The 19,933-nt window shown below is 39.8% G+C and overlaps 2 protein-coding genes across 2 annotated transcripts in view; one reads left to right on the top strand and one right to left on the bottom strand.

The window, feature by feature from the left end:
• The window catches only part of Rpn2 (Regulatory particle non-ATPase 2), a 99,542-nt gene extending 94,798 nt beyond the window's left edge, over positions 1 to 4,744 (top strand). The window contains exons 11-14 of the mRNA XM_076806455.1: positions 1,412 to 1,746; positions 1,829 to 2,181; positions 2,614 to 3,085; positions 4,351 to 4,744. Of these exons, the coding sequence (XP_076662570.1) occupies positions 1,412 to 1,746; positions 1,829 to 2,181; positions 2,614 to 3,085; positions 4,351 to 4,421 (1,231 nt within the window). The 3' untranslated portion in view covers positions 4,422 to 4,744. The remainder of the gene's footprint in view (positions 1 to 1,411; positions 1,747 to 1,828; positions 2,182 to 2,613; positions 3,086 to 4,350) is intronic.
• The window catches only part of 5-ht2b (5-hydroxytryptamine receptor 2B), a 114,701-nt gene that overhangs the window by 33,700 nt on the left and 61,068 nt on the right, over positions 1 to 19,933 (bottom strand). The window contains exon 2 of the mRNA XM_076806456.1: positions 14,547 to 14,779. Coding sequence (XP_076662571.1) covers positions 14,547 to 14,779 — 233 coding nt within the window. The remainder of the gene's footprint in view (positions 1 to 14,546; positions 14,780 to 19,933) is intronic.

The following is a 19,933-nucleotide window of genomic DNA, read 5'->3' as shown; positions in this document are numbered from 1 at the left end:
GTTTCATTGGTATCGTGGACGTTGGGACTGGTCTTCTGGGTCACTAGCACTGCTAATTACCTAGTTAACATAATGGTTGCGCCGCTCGGATGAGAGTACCGTTTGGTTGTGACGCTTACGGGTGGGGTCTCTGTGCTTTATTGCTCTGGTAAGCAAAGCTGATGGAATTAGTGCGGATGCTCGGGCAAGAGATGGGAGGATCGCTATCAAGGTCCCTGTGCATTCATAGCTCTTCGTGGTCCTTACTATTCGGAAGGAAGGTTTCACTGAAAGTGCAGGGTTATTCTTCCAGGCTCTAATTACTCGAAATAAAACGTTAATTTGCATGATCGAGAGGTACGCAGAGTTCTGCGTGCATTTCGCTGACATTATCGACAACTCAGAACAGAGAGGGCTGAGAGTACGCTTTTGAAGTGTCGAAGAACAGTGCGCGAGACGTCTTATGCATGGGACAAGATGCAGCTTTTGAACAGCAGTTTCAGTCTTTCGCTTTTCCCTCTTTTTTTTTTTATTCACCTTCTGTGCCTTCAAAGCTACAGCTTGTCTCAGTTGTGAATAAAAATCAGCGTCGGATCGAGTGGCTGCTGGGAAGAAATCGACCCGGAAACCCTCTAGAGGCAAGCACAACAGGTGTCGCCGAACAATAGCGCTCTTGCCTCTACTTCTTGCCTCTACATCTTGTATAGACATCTAAAATGTTAGGTTGTACAAATGAGTGATGACAAAGACAAGCATGACAGGCAAGGGGTTAATGCCTAAGCTGCGGAGCAGATTTTACGCATTTATGAGAAAAGTGAACTGGCAAAATCTAAAACAGTAGAAACAGAGAATTTAAGAATGTATTTGTTCTAACTTAACACATTGTTGATTTTATTGGTCGTGAGTTAACTCGTGTTTTCATGTGGAAACATTGTTGGTACACTATCATACCAAAAAAGGATATAAGGATTTATATAAAAGATGTGTCCAAAGTTTCATTTTAATGTTCTGCTTCCACATTCAATTGCGAAATAATGACACGAGATAGCTCCTGTGTAAGATTTCCGGTCAACAAGGTGTTAAGGTTGCTGAAGACGCGAAGAGTACGTGGTTAACGTTCCTCGCAATTTTATTTTTATTTGTTGATTTGTAGTACGATCACGTTAGGTTAACCGCGATCCGAAATTCGCGAAACAGATTGCGCTTCTTTCTCTGCGCGTTATCGTAATTTTGCAGCGGCATTTGTCAGGTGCCGGGTCGTCGGTGATCATAATCGCGTGGCCCTCCGCGAACAAAGGGTTTCCACGCGGTCCGCAATCAGCGATTTCATAGCCGAATAATATCAGAAATTTGTGTCCGGCGGCTGGCCAATGGCCTGGCCCCGAAAACCACCAGTGGATTCACCGTTGCGGCTACGTATTTCTGTTTGCAGAACGCCGGAACAATGTCCCAGCGTGGTGTCCTTGTTGGCGGAGAGCTACAACCCCCACGTGAGATACGGGGCGGCGATGGCTTTGGGGATCGCGTGCGCCGGCACGGGACTGAAGGAGGCCATAGCTCTGCTCGAGCCGATGACCAATGACCCGGTGAACTTCGTACGTCAGGGCGCCCTGATCGCGTCCGCGATGATCCTGATCCAGCAGACCGAGGTGACCTGTCCCCGTGCCAAGGACTTCCGCGCCCTCTACGTCAAGGTTGTCGTTGACAAGCACGAGGACGTCATGGCCAAGTTCGGCGCCATTCTCGCTCAAGGCATCATCGACGCTGGTCGGTACAATTACGGATTTGACAATACACAAAACAGAATTTCAGCGGTAGATTATAATTGGTTTCCAACGACTTTTTCCAGGTGGCCGTAACGTCACGGTGTCCTTGCAGTCCCGGACAGGTCACACGAACATGCTAGCGGTGGTCGGTGCCCTGGTGTTCACCCAGTATTGGTACTGGTTCCCGTTGGCCCATTGTCTTGCTCTCGCTTTCACCCCGAGCTGCCTGATCGCGCTGAACGCGCAGCTGAAAATGCCGAAGCTGGAGATCCGCTCGAACGCCAGGCCGAGCGTTTACGCTTACCCCGCGCCCTTGGAGGAGAAGAAACGCGAGGAAAGGGAGAAGGTCACCACTGCCGTCCTGAGCGTCGCCGCGAGGACCAAGCGACGCGAATCCGAGAGAAAAGCTAGGGATTCGCACGAGAAGATGGAAGTGGTGCGTACTCTGTTCTTCCCAGCAACTCGAGTGTCCATCACGCCTAAGCGACCGAAGGCTTCTAGTCGAACACGCGGCAGGACTCGTGAAATGCAAATTCATTCTTGTTTTCAATGGAGCTTGGCAGGATTTGTGAAACACAAACTTTATTTCCATGAAGCTTCGCCGGAATATCTGACGTGGAAATTCATTTCTGTTTTCACATCTCGAACGGGGCTTTGTCATTGTAATATTTGCACTGAAGCTTTGCTAGGATTTGTAAGATTATCAACCAACTTTTGTGGTTATACATTTAACTCCAATTACGCGGAACTTGGTTAGAATCTACGAGGTCAGGACTTGCGAGATGGAAATTAATTTTTAACTTTGACTTTGAAATAATTACCGTTATTACCCAGAATATCACATTACTTTGTATGACGAATTGAATAGGACCCGCCGGAGACAAAGGAGACCGCGGAGGTGAAGGAGAGTTCCGCGCCGAAGGAAGCCGAGGAGAAGAAGAAGCAGAAGGACGAGAAGGAGACGAAGGAGGCGGCGGCGAAGGAGACGAAGGAGAAGGTCGAGAAGAAGGGCAAGGACGAGGCCGAGAAAGCCGAGAAGAGCGAGAAAGCTGAGAAGAGCGAGAAAGCCGAGAAGAGCGAGAAAGCCGAGAAGAGCGAGAAAACCGAGAAAACTGAGAAAACTGAGAAAACCGAGAAAACCGAGAAGGAGAAGAAGGAAGCCGAGCCGAACTTTGAGATACTTCAGAACCCTGCGCGCATTCTACGACAACAACTGAAGGTGATCCAACTAGTGGACGGCAGCCATTACGTCCCTGTAAAGGACCTTCAGATAGGAGGCATCGTCATGGTGAACCATGTACAGCCTGACACCGAGGAGGAACTTGTGGAGCCAGTTGCTGGTAAGTGGTTCAACATTTGTCTTGCTTAAAACTCGCAAACTGTCAAGCTATATACAGTGACTCCAACTAATATTCGTACGCTCTTAAAAATCGCATAACTTTGTCAATATTGGACTATACTACATGAATTTTGTTTGAGAAGTTAGAACAATTGGATCACTACATAAAGTGAAAACAATTTTTTACAAAAATTGCAACTGGTCGAAGTTGCAGAGAAAATACTAAAAGTTGTATTTTGTAACTTTTTTATGTAGACTTACATTGAAAATTTAGAAAGTACGATTTGTAGATCTAGGAGTACGATTAGTAGGAGTCACTGTATGTACATTTACCGTAATAATTAGGTTGCGGATGTTTGTGCGGTTATCGATGCTCGCGAACTAATTTGTACCGTATGCTAGACTCGAAAATGAAATTCTGTGGCGCAAAGGTGGCCAACTTTTTATAAACATTTTTTCGACGTTGCAACGAGTTCGGAAGACTTTATTAATCGTGCTAATTATGTATACTTTCCTCTAATATTTGGTCCAAATCGCTCAGGAGCTCGGTTCAATTCGCGAAGGTTTATTATTAACTTGGTAGAGGGAAAGTTAGAACGAAAAAGTGCATATAACGTTTCTTGCTCAAAAGTCGCTGGACCGTAAAATCGTTCCGGTAATTATTATACAACAGGTTTTTGCGGGTTTGAATAAATTATTTAAAATTCGCGATTAATATACCAGGCTTGATAGTAAGATAAAATGCAGGAAAGTCTGAGAAGCTTCTTTGTTTTACACGAGGACCTAATTAATACTTGCATTATCATCTCAGCTACGAAGAAATGAAATTATGCGGTTACACAATTTAAGTACTTCGTTTCACCGTCTAGTTTATCGCAAAGAATAAAGTCGACGTAACAAAAGAACAATGGTACAGGAATTACCGTGGAATATACTTCGACGCAACAATATTATTTTCCGCAACAGTTTCACACAGACAATGCAGCCGCTAACAAATAGAAACATCCGAGAACAATCAATTTTTACAGTATATTTTGGCATTCTCTTAATTAATTCCCGAGACTGATTTTGAAGCTGCTTGACAGTTTGATCACTATGGTCCTCGAAAGTGATACCGTTTGTTACTGTTCCGGCATTCTGTCGTCGAAACACGTTCCGAACATTGCCATTCCCGTTCCTGGGAGTGCAGGTTCGTCACTGTCAGGATCGATAAACGCGAGAAGAGTAATCTACATGTCGGGTGCCATTATCGCGGTTATGTTTCAGCTTTTGGCCGGAAACTGGACGACGAGAAGGAAGCGGATCCTCCTGAGCCATTCGAGTTCACCGAGGATTAAAACCATCCTCCCAACATTTCTCGCCGTGTCGATGATGTTTCCTGCGGTTTCATCGCCCGTGACAATGGCCGCCGCTGCGCATGTATACGCGTCCTAGTTCGTCGTCTGTAGGAGAACTAAAAAAACAGAAAACCCAGAAATAAAAAGCAACACTATCTTCCGCCGAACCCCCCTCGTTTCGAGTACACGCCGCAGCGATTCTTTAGGCGTTTTTCTCCATTTTCGTCATACTCTCTTGCGCGCCTAATCGCGACAACCTCCTGTCATCGAGTTGCTGTCTCCTCGAACGTCAATAAACTATCATTTGCTTTCGTCGTCAGTACGCCCGTCTTTTATTCGAACCTCGTTACCCACTTTAGATAAGTATCAATAGTTTTTAATGTTAACGATTTGATTTTCCATTTGGTTCTTTATTTGTACAACGTTTCTCGTTTTGTACCTATACAAATGTGGAGAGAGGGTGCGATCATTGTATTTATTATGGGATTAGATTTGATTAATAAAGTACTCTGGCATTTTATTAAATCCTGCGAGATCTTGTGTTTTATTGTTCGGATCGCGAATTTTTATGCATTTTCGGCTAGTTTCATTTTTTAGTGTACAAAGTAATGTTCCTGGCGACCAAGATTTATTTTGATTTTGTTTGTATGGTAGGGTACTTTCTGACAGACAAATTTTTGCTTTTCTCTGATTTTCTGATCTATGGGAATTGAAGTTTGCATAAAAATCCGCGGTCGAATCATAGTTTGTATATGCATGAACACCTGCAGTGTAAGTATTACGTGCAACGATGCTTTATTTCGCCGTTGTCTTACAAGAATAGTATACATTTATAGTACTTAGAATTATTATTTTTTGTCTGAACGAAAGAAGTTTCAGGTATGAAGCAACTTAATGTAAAATTTGTGGCGAACACATTCGTGCAAATAATTTTACAGTGTTTCATCAAAACTGGAACGAAAAAATATTTATCTTAGCATTTGGTGGGCTCATTCAGTTAATTGCAAAATTAAATCTTCACGTTTTCATCAGTTTTATTAGGTTGATGCAAAAATAACAGTCTGAAGCAATAACTTTCCAACAATATTTACTCTTCAACTTAAAATACATTTTATCTGTTTCCAAACAATATTGTCAACTAGACTCAAGTCTATTTTTTCTCTTGATATATTAAATGCAATCTTCAAGAAGATTTTTGTATTTTTCTTAATAAATCTTCTAAATTACAAAGAATATTAACTAAATAAATTCTATGAATGAAGAAGCCAATAAGCTATATAAATAAAAATGAGTTACTAAAACCTCTTTTATCGAGGTATATTAAAATCTTTATGAACCGTTGATAAAATCTGCTTTATTAAACTCTTACGTTACGAGTCTTCTCAACTAAAATCTTTTGAAATTGCGTTTCCACGTCTTAACTTGAACAGCACACTGAATGGACACCGCGAAACAATGAAAGCGAAAACCATTTGCACGAATCAATACAGCGAACTGTGCGGTTTACGACGGTATAGCACACGAGCATATTCGAACAACAATTTCTCTTAAAATAGGCGTCGAAGGTTAAAGCTAGCGCAATTATTTTCTGCAGAGACGAGTACGAATTTTTGCACGGAGACTTTCCGAAATGTTCGCACGTCTTCGCGCAATCCTCGACGCCGATATCGTCTCGTATCTCGTAGGAGAACGATTGACAGACGTATTTCGTATTTCCCATCTATAATAGCTGGCCCATACTTCGTCGAGCGATCCGTCATGCGAACGAACGTGTCGTGCAACGTCGCGGGCCTTCGTGAACCTAAAATACGTGCCGGCCGAGAGAAAAACCACCTAGTCCTTCATTGTCCATCATCAGTGACGGGATCCGTCGAGCCGATGCGAAAATCCGGTTCCCAATTAGCTCTTGCTGTTCGGATAATCGAACTCTTCCTCGGCTGAATGTTCCGTCACTGTTACACGCTGTGCCCATTACTCTCTTTCCAAACATTTTTTAAGAAAGCTTTTTCCAAAAATTTTAAAAAGGTTTTAAAAAGTGCTTTGTGTGATTTTTAATTTCCCCAAATAAAATTCTTTGAGGATCTTTTTGCATTTAGTAAAGCAGTGCTTCCAATTGCTCGAGAAATGTCGAGTCGAATTTTAAAAAAGTTATTCCGTTTTGGAGGGGCGCTGCTAAAATTTCGCAAAATATCAAAAAGTTTGAATCGTCATCAGATTATTTTTCAAGAAAGCTTTTTCCAAATATTTCTAACAAAAAGGTTTTGAAAATTGCTTTGTGTGATTTGTAATTTCTCCCAAATAAAATTCTTTGAGGACCTTTTTGCATTTAGTAAAGCAGTGCTTCTAATTGCTCGAGAAATGTCGAGTCGAATTTTGAAAAAGTTATTCCGTTTTGGAGGGGCGGTGGTAAAATTTCGCAAAATATCAAGAAGTCTAAATCGTCATCAGATTATGACAACATCCGCAAGAGGCCGGCTACAAGCGCCGTTGCTAAAGGTTTGATAACGTTGTAATAATTCATCGAGATTGCTTCCTATCGATAATGGATCGTTAGAAATATCGTTCCGATTATAATCCGTTTCGCCGAGCTCCGCGGTTTAAATATTAAAACGCGCAAATTGCTGTTTGGATTTCGAATTTCCATAAACAGCCACCGTTTCCGGCGTTTCGGCGTTATGCAAAACCGAATTCGCGCGCGGCAATAATCCTCGGGGCCATTGTCTGCCGGTGCGAGGTCGCAAATCAAACGAGGTCTGTCTGTTCGGCGAGAAGCAACCTGCGCAGATCGAATCGTCTTTCCGCTTCGCGTGAGAATAAGCCGCAATTTCTGACAAAAATACCCCCTCTCCTCCGCCGGAATCCTTTTACACCCTCTCTTTCAGTCGCGTGCATCGCGGAGATACGTTTTCTTCCCTCTCCGGCTTCGTCTGTTTCGTTTCCGACGCGTTCCTCCAAGCGAGAATCGCGAAACCGGAAAGATCAATGGCGGACTGCATCGAGAACGAGTTATTAAAATACTAGCCTCGCCGATGATCAAAAAATTCTCCTAACCCCCTTCCGAATCATTACTTTCACACCTGACATAATTACAAATTCTTTTTGTCCTCGACCCTTGTATTTTGTACGTCAAAAAATATTTGGTCAAAATCGTGGATATGATCGCTGTACGAATTATTAAGCGTATATTAAATTTGGAAGATAATGTTGTACTTGAGTTCATGATATTTACGGAAAATATTAATAAATTCGTTTTGTCCTTTTACCAAATATAAGATTGTAGAATAGCACATTTTTCTATGTACTATCTAATGGGGAATTTTAAGAAGCATACAGTGATCTACGGCTAGAGGTCATTCAAGGTCATTCAAGGACAATTGTGATGGAAAATATTTTACTTAAAATTGCATTTATTTACATTTCGTACCAGTTTGGTTTAAATATCAACTTCGATAGAGAAGTTTATTGAAAAATTTTCTCACGAAAACATATTTATAAATTCATTCTTTCTAAACGAAAAAATTAGGAGCATGTCATTTTGGCTCATCCGGTAGTTCCAGTGTTAAATATTTACTAATCTGTTGAATACAAATTTTGTAATGTAACAAATACATTGTAATGTTTGTTGTAATTTCTTTGCAATAATGCCACAACAATTTCCAGCGGTGCTTCAGAGTCGCCACTCGAGTGCAAAGGGTTAAAAAATACAGTAAGAAAAAGAATCGATGTTTTCTCCTTAAAACCGGTGTGACACGAGCCCGTGACGTGATGACCTCCGAGGTCTGACCTCGGGCGACGCTTTAATACCGACTGGCGATTCGTATTGTTCGGGTCCGCGCGTTAATGTCAGCCGAGTTAATTGGAAACTCTTTGATAGTTCGGTTGCCCGGCCGGCACGGAAACGTTGTACATATTTCAGCGAGTTTAACGAGCACACGCGAGGAATGAAAATTAATCGAGCGAAACGAGCGAACTTTTCTTGCCGAGGAAAATTATGGTCGGTCGCGGGACCGCCTCGGTAGCCATGGACCGCGCGTCGCGTCGATGCTTTTGGGACAGGTGAACTCGCAAAACGCGATGCGAATCTGTTTGTCCCTCGACGTTGTGTATTAACAAAGCCTGTAACACGATGGTTTGCGCTCCGTATATCCGCTAAAAGCGAAACTTTGATTAAACGGCCCGCCATACTGGCTGACGCGTTACGGCACGAGCACGCTACAGATCTTTATGCGACAATGCGGAAACTTGACCCGCATCGGTCGACCATAGAATTCTACAGGAACAGGAATCCGAAGTGTCATTGTTATCCCGCGGATCTTTATGCAAGATAAAAATTTTATTCTTCCTCGAATTATTGTAACACGTTGGAAATGGTCTTTATTCTTGAACTATCTGAACTTCTCTCCCGTTTGAAATTGCAACATTTTTATGATAAATGCATAAAATCCGCGGTCTAGTCATAGTTAACCCCCTTGTCGTATGATTTTGTTTATAATAGACGTCTTTGTCTTTAATATCTAGAAGAAAAAGATTTGTATTTATTGAGTCTCTATTTTGAAGCTGAAATGAATTTTAATTCGACCTTTAAAAAATTGTTAACATTATACGGGAAGGGGTTGATAGCATTCTTGAAATTTTTGTAAATTTTTACAAGGCTGTTTAAGGTTTGTAAGATAACGAAATAAATGGAAAGTTTGAAAGAAAGTTTCCTGAGAGTCTTCAGTCTTTGTCCACGAACGTAAGTTTGGAGCATGTTTTCTTTGTTCGACGATATTAATTTTATTCTCTCGTGTTCTAAGTTTTTGTCGTGCTCGTTTTTCTCTTATAGTTTTTCCTGTACAGGTTCTTCAATTTTTTTCGTCCCACCTCGGCTGTGAAAAGGAGGCTAGCAAACTATGGCAATCCACCTTCAGGTGTTCATGAATTGTGGAAGAGGACAGAACAAGAATGGTACAACATTCGCCCGGAAATTATTAAAATAGATAGTATTCCACGCAGGCTAGAAGCAGTACAAAAAAGTAAAGGAAAATGTACAAAATATTAATTTAAAGCTTTATTTCGACGAGCACAATTAACACTTTGACTGCCCAACTAGAAACCTCAAAAATTCCATCAAATCAAAGTAAGTTATGTAATGAAATAAAAATTGAAAAAAATTAAATGTCCGATATTGAGTAGTTCTCCAACTTTCTTGCATTTTACAGATACTAATTAAATTTGGTACAATCAATATATTGACGTAAAAATTCATTTTAAAACCTGCACAAATAATTCCGTCACCCAAATATGGACGACGCCGCGCCGAACGTGTTAATAATATAAAAATAGAAATTTATTATAATAAATAATTACGAATTACTCGCTATCGTCAACGTGTTAAAGTGCAAAACTATAAAAATTGTTTTCAATCCCTATTTTCGATAAATATGCCGTATATTATTAATACTAACGAAAATGAACTGCTAATCTTTATCATTCAATTAAAAACTAGGTTGTATTACCACGTTTCATGTAAAACCAACGAACTGTGTTTACACTTTTGCTCGTCACTGTGCTTATTGCAACTTTCACATAGACGTTGAAACGATCCGCATATCCTGCACTTTTCTTCCCTTCCGGTTTTCCAATATCTGTTACGCCGCTCCCCGTTTCCGCAACTTACCCTCGCCACCATCTTTTGATTTCTTTCTGCCCTACTTCCCTCGAATATTTCGGGTATCCTCTCGTACTACCCAATCTTTCCTACCTCCGATTGCATTCTTACTCCTGTATCTCACTCGTGTTCCCATTGCTTCCCCTCTCCCTATTTGCATTACCCCCTTTAACGGGTTCACCCCTTTCTTATTTAACCCTCGAACGGTTCGTTGCTCCCTTGGACTGCAATCCGTCACGCTGGGATCCTCCGAAAAATTTCGAGACACCTCGAAACACAAAATCCGAACCTTCGAATGAAACTGCAATATTAACTGCATTTGCAATTATCTTTCAACGCTGCAGCGAAAAGCGGCACACAGAAAATCTTGCAGAAGATCCCAGTCCGAGTCTTTCTTTTGAAATTTTGGATTCCCGTGCTTAGAAATATTTAATCCCCTGACCTCGCATTTCTGCACCTTTGTTCCCCACTCTAATTCCCAACTTGTCCCCTACTATTTGCTTCATGACTGTGCAGAAGACTCATTCAATACATAATGAGAGAGACCGGTATGGTTTAACCCCTTGAAACCCGAGCTCCATCGAATCCAATTAAGCATATTTCGCATTGTGTTGTGTTTCAATTGGGGAACAATTATCAGCTACTCTTTTCCGTGAACAAATTTAATTACTCCCGTACTTGCCATGTATTTACGTTGCTGCGCACACATCGTTTAAATAATTGTAATTAGAGCAAATCGAATGGGTGTTCGTCTTCGAACACGGATGATTCGATAATTGAATCGGTCATTGAAAGCTTCTGATAAAATTACAGAAAAATGCACAAACTAGAATCAAATGAAAAGTTTCTAAATTTTCCTGTACATTTTTCCCACAGAGTCCATAGTTCGTAAATTACAATTTTCACCAAGTCTGGGTCGGCGTGCGTGGTTTATTTAACGAAAATCTCACGCCTGACCCGCTTCTGCTCGCGATCGCTCGCAGCTACAGATTAGCGGCGAAGAATTTTTTGTCTCGAAGTTTGCCTGGAAGTTCGGGACATTTATTCCCGCCATTCGCAGCACGAACGGGCCAAGTATTCGACGTTCCTTCGAAAATCGCGCGATTCCTTGGCCGCCCAAGGGGACCGAGGAATCGCGACCCGAAGTTACAGAGTAACTTTCAGAATCGGAATTTACTTCCGCCGCGGGAGTTTGTATTCCGCGGGAATGCAAATCCCTGCGATTCGCTGAAATATTGGCTCCCAGTGTTCCGCGGAGCGATTCTGCGACCCAATTTTTCATTCGCGTTTCCTCCCGTATGGAGTCGGAATTTCAGAACTCGACATTCCTCGCGGATTATTACTCGCATATGTGCATTCTAACGGCGGAAACTCTGGCCTTTGATCGGCCCTCTGTGACTGCTTAGAGTACAGTACACGCTAAGTATACTTTCATCTGTTCTCATTTGCGACAAACTGATTTTTTTCATGTTTTCTGCTGTTCCGATATGGTGTTGTTCAAACAGTGTAATCTAAAATGGCGAATGCAATGAAATATTCAATTTACGTAGCTGATAAAAATGTTTAGATTCCGTGTCGAGCATTATTGGAATTAGTAACTTTATCCGGGATAATATTGTTAAAATAATGTAACGTCAAATGGTCTGTGCTGTGTAAGCATATCCAATAAAATATTCAATTTATGTAGCGAATAAAATTAGTATTTTTGTCCTGGTGTATTGAACTCAATTTATTGGATTTTGAATTGAATTTATTCATTGAATTTTAGCTGATAACAATTTAGTCCGTGTGGCTTATTTATTGGCACAATTTTTATTTAATTCTCGTAGCCAATCAAAGTTTCTATATTTCGCGTTAAGCATTACAAGAATTACTACATGCATCGGAGTCTGCACATAAAATAGTGTAAAATATAACTTGGACATATGCCGCGATAATTTTTCATAAACTTAACCTCACATCGTTGCACAGAAAATATCAAAACTGCAACGTGTGCGTTTGTATATGTGAATGATTGAAGAGGGCCATTAATTATTGAAGTTCGTTGGGGATTATTGAACCGAAATAATTATCATTGGTTGAAAAATTTAAATAGTACTAAGGAATGTCTATTTACAGTCTACGTTGGAATTTTTTGGTTTTCTAAATTTAATATTTTAATGCTTTCAGACATTAACGAATTCTGGTGACATTGCGTTCCCAAAACGAGTATTTGTAACAATAATAATCAAGTGTTGATACAGAAATGAAAAATTGGACTTTCTAATATGATAAAAATTCTAATAAAAAAAAATAGGGTTTTTTAACACTAAACCTACCACCGCCGGTCAAAATGACCGGTTCCAGATTTTTATTTTACCATTACTGAAATTATAAAGATGCTTTCGTGCGAAATGATTAAAGAAATATATTTAGCAGAGCATGTATTATAATACGAATCGCACAAAATCCAAATAAATTCAATCTCGCCATTTTTATAAGACACCACGTGTAAGACATATCGTTTATAAGACATATCAGTCACTTTTAAGGCTTGGTAGGTTTAGTGTTAATGTAAGACTAATGTTTTCGTTTAATAGCAAGAATTGCATTGAATGTGTGGGGTCCGAATGGCAAAATTAGCAAATCGGTGCTACTCTCGGATTGTACTAATGCATTTTTAGGTGCACGCTTTTTGCTTCGCTTCGGGGCCTGTGATTTACGCTGTGAATGCACGTACGAAAGAGAAGCCACGGGTTTCGTGCTACACGACAACTGCACGAAATGCCTATCAACGGTTTAATGGACGAAGTATCGGGAGCTTAAATGTACCGGATACGCTTTCAGCCGTTTCGTTTTCCACTTTCTTAATTTTGAGTCTCCTGATCGATACCGTTCAGTCCCAGGCAATCTAACTGCAACACTATTATTTCCGAAATGTCTGCAATTCCGGCCGACTATTTTCGTCTTCACTACCCAACGAACAGACTGCAATTTATTATCTTACGTTGCTTTGTTCGGTCCTGAGTTCCTCAGTCGTCTCAAATTTACTTTAACATTTCATTTCAAGTTACTTTCTGACTTTATTCGAATTTAATTTCTACACTTTTACCGATTTTACTCGAATTTTATTTCTGCAGTTTTATTGAATTTATTGTAGAAAATATTTAGTAATTTCGAACACAATTTCTTTCCACTGACACTTACATTTTTAAAAAATAATTTATCACATTAGGAATCGGCTATGCCACGTCATGTCCTCATTTATTTTTAAAGATTGATACAAATTATCTAATGTAAAGCGTTAAATAACGTCTCAGTTAAGACCATAAAAACGAAATCTATATAGAGACTTTATAAATCTATACAAAAATAGAAATCTATTTTATTCAAACGACACACATAGTACTCCGCATTGTGACCAAAAACAGCAACACCAAATAGTGACAAAATAATAGATAGCAATATTATTTCCTTTCTCAAAATAAAATTTCTCACAGCAAATTGAAAAATTCCTTGAACAAATTCGAATGACGCAAACGACAGGAATTAATCGCAGGTGCCCGGCGCAGAAGATTAGCGTACCGCGGTTAAATGCTATCTTCCACAAAAGGAGCAAAAATTTATTACACTCTGCGGCAACGTTATCTAAAGATACGCACGCGTGTTCGCTCGCGATTAATCAAAGTTGCGTTTAATTTCTCCTCCGGGCTCGAAAAACTCGCGAAAGACATTTTTCAAACGGTGGCGTGTTATATTTGGGACTTTTCCGCCTGAAACGGTAACAATTATAACACCGTCAGTACGATGATTCATTGAATTCCTGTCAATACACGTTCTCAATCACTCGACACACCTGTATCGTCGCGTGAGACACACCATCGTACGCGCTCCGTGTACGTGTTAATCTACGTTTCTCTATGGGACGTTCATTCATAATCGACGCACGTTTATTGTCCGTGACGCATTCGATCGCAATATCCGCTCGAAACTGTTCGTCTGATCAGACATTAAATTCGTATTAAACCGTCGTTTGCTTTTTAAAACAGCTAGGGACGTTTCAGCAAACTTCTGTTCCCTTGGAAACAATTGAAACGATGCTTTTTGTCACGTAAAAGAACAAACCCCTTGAAAATTTCACTCACAGTGTGTACATATTACAATTCGCCAATCTCCTAGAAAAGGGGGCTAAACTTTTCCTTAGGAAACCGGAAATTTTTCACTCTTTTCAATGCAATCCCATAAATTTTGGCAAGAAAATGCCGAAAATCCAAATTTCAATCCTAGGAGATCAGTAATTGAAGAGTTATGCGTAAGTAAAGATGTGCGATTTTAAGCAAATTGGGTTGGAAGAGGGTGAAATAAATGACCATAAAATTTCTGACAAGCTTTAATGACGAGAATGGAGATGATGGATGTTCGTTGTTGTTCGTGACACATGTTACTACCTGTCGGAAAGAATGGAAACGTCGACGGTTCCGTGAACAGTTGCTCACCTTCGAGTACATTAAACTGAGCGGCAGGCTCATGGCGATGCTGAGGATCCACACGAAGATAATTTTCAGCGTGACTCTCCGTCTGGTCTTGTTGCGACCGAATTTCATCGGGTACCGTAGGCTCAGGTATCGATCCACGCTTATGGTGCACAGGTGCATGATGCTCGCGGTGCAGAACAACACGTCCAGGCAGATCCAGGCGAGGCAGTAGACCGGCGGCAGCGGAAAATATCCTGGAATGATAATTGCTGTCTGTACTGATTGCTGGAAACGATTGGAGGACGGTTTGGCCAATCAGGCATTGCCAAACGAAATTGCTGAAAATTTGTGTCACACGAGATTTAGAGTTTAAGCAAAATTCTTCTTTCTTATTTTTAAAGAATTATTTACCAGGTTGTAGGGACACGTTTGTGACCCTGTATGAAAAGCACGCGCGGAAACACGATACACGATATCGAGTTGTATTTTTATAATTAATCACATTCGGATAATTTCACAATTTCCATTCCAGCCAGATACGATATTTTACTGTACTCGCATCCTGTCGTGCGGCGAGTCGAAAGCATTTATCTTCGAAATTTCCTAACAGCTTCTGAACTGTTTCAAAAAAAAAAAAAAAAATTAAAATGAAAGAAAACAGAAACGCTCACGAAGCACCAGCTTCCTATCGCGCGCGTATCTCACGGGAAACAGGAATTTTTACTTAAAACGCAAGCATTCCGAGCCGTCACTGGAAGCCAATCCCTTTAAACTTCCCGAGTCGCTTAGGTCAATTTCTTTTGAAATTAAATCTTTGTTTTCTATTCGATGTTTTACGATATTAATTAATCTAACACCATATCAGAAAAATTGATTGCACTGCCAATAGCATTCTTTCCTTTTACAGAAAACAGTCCAGATCAAATGTTTCCCGTGTTTTTAATTAGATTTCGCATGGTACTGAAGTTTTATAAAGATTTATTGCATTGTGTATCAGTAAAACGTTTCTCTTAATCATTTGTACCATTCCTAACAGAGATAAGTATGATTAATAGCAATTATTAATTATTCCGTCGTACAGGTTTAACTTTGTGCTACTGTGAAATGAATTATAACAGTGAGAGATATTTTTCAACAAGAGAGTCATTTTTCAACAACCTCTGCGAGAATTGTTAGAATTTTGGACAACGTTAATCGAACAATTAATCTGTCATTTTCATTTTGAAGCTAACTTCTTTTTAAAGGAAAACTAAATATATTATTATGTTCAGATTGCAACATAAATAAGCGCGGTTACAAAGACAAATATGTTCCAATTTGAATAATTAGCGATCTTAAGAAGCGATTTTTAAATTCAGAAAGCTGTGATTAACAAAAAGCCTTATATTGTCTTACAGAAGCTTTGTAATCATTTTAATAAAAATTGATAAATAAGCCATTTATAAATAAAAACATAATATGGAATACAGTCGATCCTATATTTGTTACAACTCAATAATTATTAGACTGCGAAACTTTATGCATTTATGACACGTTTATTAATGTATCGACTACTTCATTTTGATTGGACGCTACCCTTTACTAAATCAAAGAAAAATTTCCATGAAAATTCACTGTCATTTAACTATATGTATTTTTTGGATCTTGTTCGGTCATACGTGATTAAAAAATTGACGACAAACAGACGGTACCGACTCCCAGCATTCCACGGTTTGTTTACACACGCACAATACCGAAGATCGATCGGAACTTCAAATAACCAGCGCCATTTTGACCGTCGAGCTACAAAAGACTATATTGTGGAACGTTCCTTTCGAATATCCGATAAGCTTCGATACTTCGCGCGACGTATTTAAGATCAAGTGCAGCTTCCTCCTGCCCGAAATCCGCAGCGAGAATTTAGTATTAAAATTTGACCAGCACACACGATTCGAACAGAAAAGAACAACGACTTTTCACTCGACGAGAACTCCAGCGGGAAACTATTAGGGATACCCATAAGTAAACAATTATTTGCAAAGAATTTGTTTTGCCTTTAGTTCTGTACCGATCTTTGAACAGGAAACACCTTTGTTTTTTATTGAAAATTTGCAGGAAAGATGGCAAACTGTCCTTGGTAATAATGGAGATTATACAATAAATTAAGAAATAAAGACTTGAATTTACTACAAAGTTTGTTTTAGATTTCAAAATAATTGATTACTCATGGGTCCCCCTAACATTAATCCCGCGTTGAAGTTTTCTCTGGAGGACTTTTGAAAATGTTGCGAAAAGGTGGTAGCACAGTGCGCGCCGGAATTGAATCTGGAAGATTAAATTCCGCGATTGAAAATTGGTTTCGAAAGAAATGAATTGTTCCGTGCCGGCGAAAGATCGCTCGCGTCACGGAACCTATTTTTAGCGTTCGGGGGAGCATGTTATTTGCATAACAGCGCGCGCGATTTACGGGTAATCGTTAGAGGGAAAGGCGGGTCTCGTTATGGAATTGTTTATCTTGTAACGAAACTAATAATCCGTCCGAGCGAACGGAACGCGCGGCCGTCGCGGTCGAGGCCGCGAAATTTAAACCGTCGCACACCGAACTTTTCTGTTTCACAAAGTTTCTACCAATGATTTTCCGAATTCGGATTTCATCGAATTTGCTGCGTAACAACGATTTTCAACGGTTCGCAAGATGTTGCGTTTTCCGTGAAACGGAACGCGATGCATGACTGACGGGCAATTAAAATGGCAAATGAACATATTTTTCGCGAGGGAAACGTTTTCTAGCGAACACGAGACGGAAACAAAATGTTGGCTTCACTTGGCGTTATAAAAAATAAAATACATACTTTTACAAACATAAAAATTAGAAAACATTGTCTAATATCGGTCAAAAATGGAGGCACCGATTAAAAGATAATGAAGTTCGAAGTATGGACGAACCAAAATGTAAAAAGAAACATGAAAATGCGAAAGTTAACGCTAAATCTACCAAGCATTATCTGGTAAATATTGCCTTGCAAAAATGGCAAACCTAAATTTATTAAGATCATCTGTAATTTTCAATATAATGTAACGTTCAATATAACATAATTTTTATAGTTTCAACAATTGTAAAATATAAAACCGGCCGGTTTAGTGTTAAAGAAACTCACAAAAATTCGCAGCAGCTTGTGCGGGGGGTTAATTTACACACGTTCTATGCTAAAAGGGTTGATCATGTTGCGGAAACGAGTCCCGGGATTTGTTCAGCTGTATAATAGCCGTCGTTTGTTTTTCCGATTACAGTTTACATTTTCGGCCGTCTGTAATTGCGAGCTAACGATAAACTAGATGCGCGGGTTCCTTTTACGGGCGGCGCGATGTGATTAAGCGTCCGGTTGTATCTAAACGGAGCCGCGTTTGTTGTTAACGATCGTTAAAATCGCGCTGAAAAACACGGGACGCTGATACTGCGAACCGTGTAAAAACGATTACAAGGCAGCGCTCGCCAATTTGTCGCGTCCGATTGACAAACGAAGATGAACAAGACGGGCTAATGGCGGTCGGCTCGCTTGAATTATTCGATTGCTGAAGAACACTTCCAGCACCTGTGGAAGCAGGACAAACGAATGCTTTAAAAGATCATGCTCCTGTCTGCAATTGAAGTAAGTACTTTTATCGCCTAGAAAATGTAATCATTTAAGGATATTTTGCAATTTTCGTTATCTTACGAAATAATAAAATAGTGATTTGAATTTTTCTTTGCATCTTCCATCGGTTAGACCCGTTAGTAGAGGACATCAAATTTGGCTCAAGAAGAAATTAATAAAAAATTAAAGGGACATAATGCCGAGTATAAAAATGATTAGTAAATTGAAAAGAAACGAACATTGAACGTTTTATTATCAAATTCCGTTCTAGGAATCGCACTGAAACAAAAGAAGATTGATCCGAGGTCGGTGAACGCGCGAGCTGAAGAAATAATTTCGAGCGGGAAATTCGAATCCGGTGAAAGGGGAAACTGACATTTTTTACGGCACAAATAGTCGGCCGTTTAGAATCGTTTAATGCGTTCGCGGACGAGATCCATTCCGCCTGTCACGTCTATCTTCTCGCGGCCGTCTCCGAAACGATCCCGGCGAAATCTAAATTGAAAAATATCCTGCTGCCGTCGCGACGGATTCGCTTGTCCTCGACGATTTTTAACACGTCGCGACGGACCGTATATCTTTCTCGTGCCAGACCCACAAACGCGCTACGTGACTAATAGTGCAGATCTTGGACATTTCCTCCACTCGCTCATCAATTACAATAATTTAATATTTTAATAACTCGAAATCCCGTGGATCTTTAGGCAAAGTAAAAATTGCTTGAACAGGAATTCATTTCCCTCTTTGATCAGTTTAATAAGTTATCATTATTATTTATTTACGGCTTTAAATTTTAGTAAGTTCTTCAATTTTTGCAATCGTTTTGCTGTTCTCTACTGCTGGTCAATTCTTTTAATTTTATTACCGTTTTCTACTGTTGTTTATCTCTTTTAATTTTGCTACTGTTCGCTGTCGTTGTTCAATCCCTTTAAGGAGATGATATTAGGAAAATTTAATTTGCATACAATTACACAATACAGATATAAACATTTGCTTTGGTATTTATTCATTTCACGTCCCCAATTCTTTAACAAGAAATACCTAGTATTTTACAGCAGTGAATATGAATTAATTTTGAAGTAACGTTTTCAAACATTTTTCAGCTAACATGAACATATATGGTACGAAAGACAACAAACAAATCGGAAGAAATATATGTTCGACGACGAATAAATTCCTAGGTTGTTTTAATCCGAACTGATGGGTCAGCGTAAACCCAGAAAATTCGAAACCACGTGCAAAAGTAGAACGTAGTGCCAGCTTTTACGGCACGCTGTTTAATAACGTCTCTATACGTCGACATTATATCGGCATTCTGCACGATATGAGGCAGCAACATCGTCCGGGAAATTTTATACCCGATTGTAAATGCCCCGGCTGTCTGTAAATATCTGCATTCGCGTGACTAATTGTGTACGCATTCTACAAAGGTACTTTGCGTACAGTGTGCCAACGTAAATCATCGTAGTTCACCATTTTCTACTTTTTTTCTCATTTAATTTAAATTTACGAAAGAAAATTTTTTAAAAGAATTCCTAGTATTCACTAATATACAATTTTTCTGCAAATTCTAGTTTACATAATGAAGAAGTAAAATTGGAATATTAATATCAAAACGAATTTCTCGATATTTGTCAACAACACGTGTCTTGCTAGCGTCATGTATCGTCGAGGAGACATAACCTAGCCGTGTTATGTTTACTCGAGCTTAGCGACTCCTCACGGGGTATACCCCGAGGTAGTGGGGATAATTCCGCGACGTTTATCATCCAGGCCTTGGCGACATATATAGAG

The sequence above is a fragment of the Halictus rubicundus genome, chromosome 2 (assembly GCF_050948215.1).
Source record: "Halictus rubicundus isolate RS-2024b chromosome 2, iyHalRubi1_principal, whole genome shotgun sequence".
Classification (NCBI taxonomy): domain Eukaryota; kingdom Metazoa; phylum Arthropoda; class Insecta; order Hymenoptera; family Halictidae; genus Halictus; species Halictus rubicundus.
This window is presented reverse-complemented; position numbering and strand designations above follow the sequence as displayed.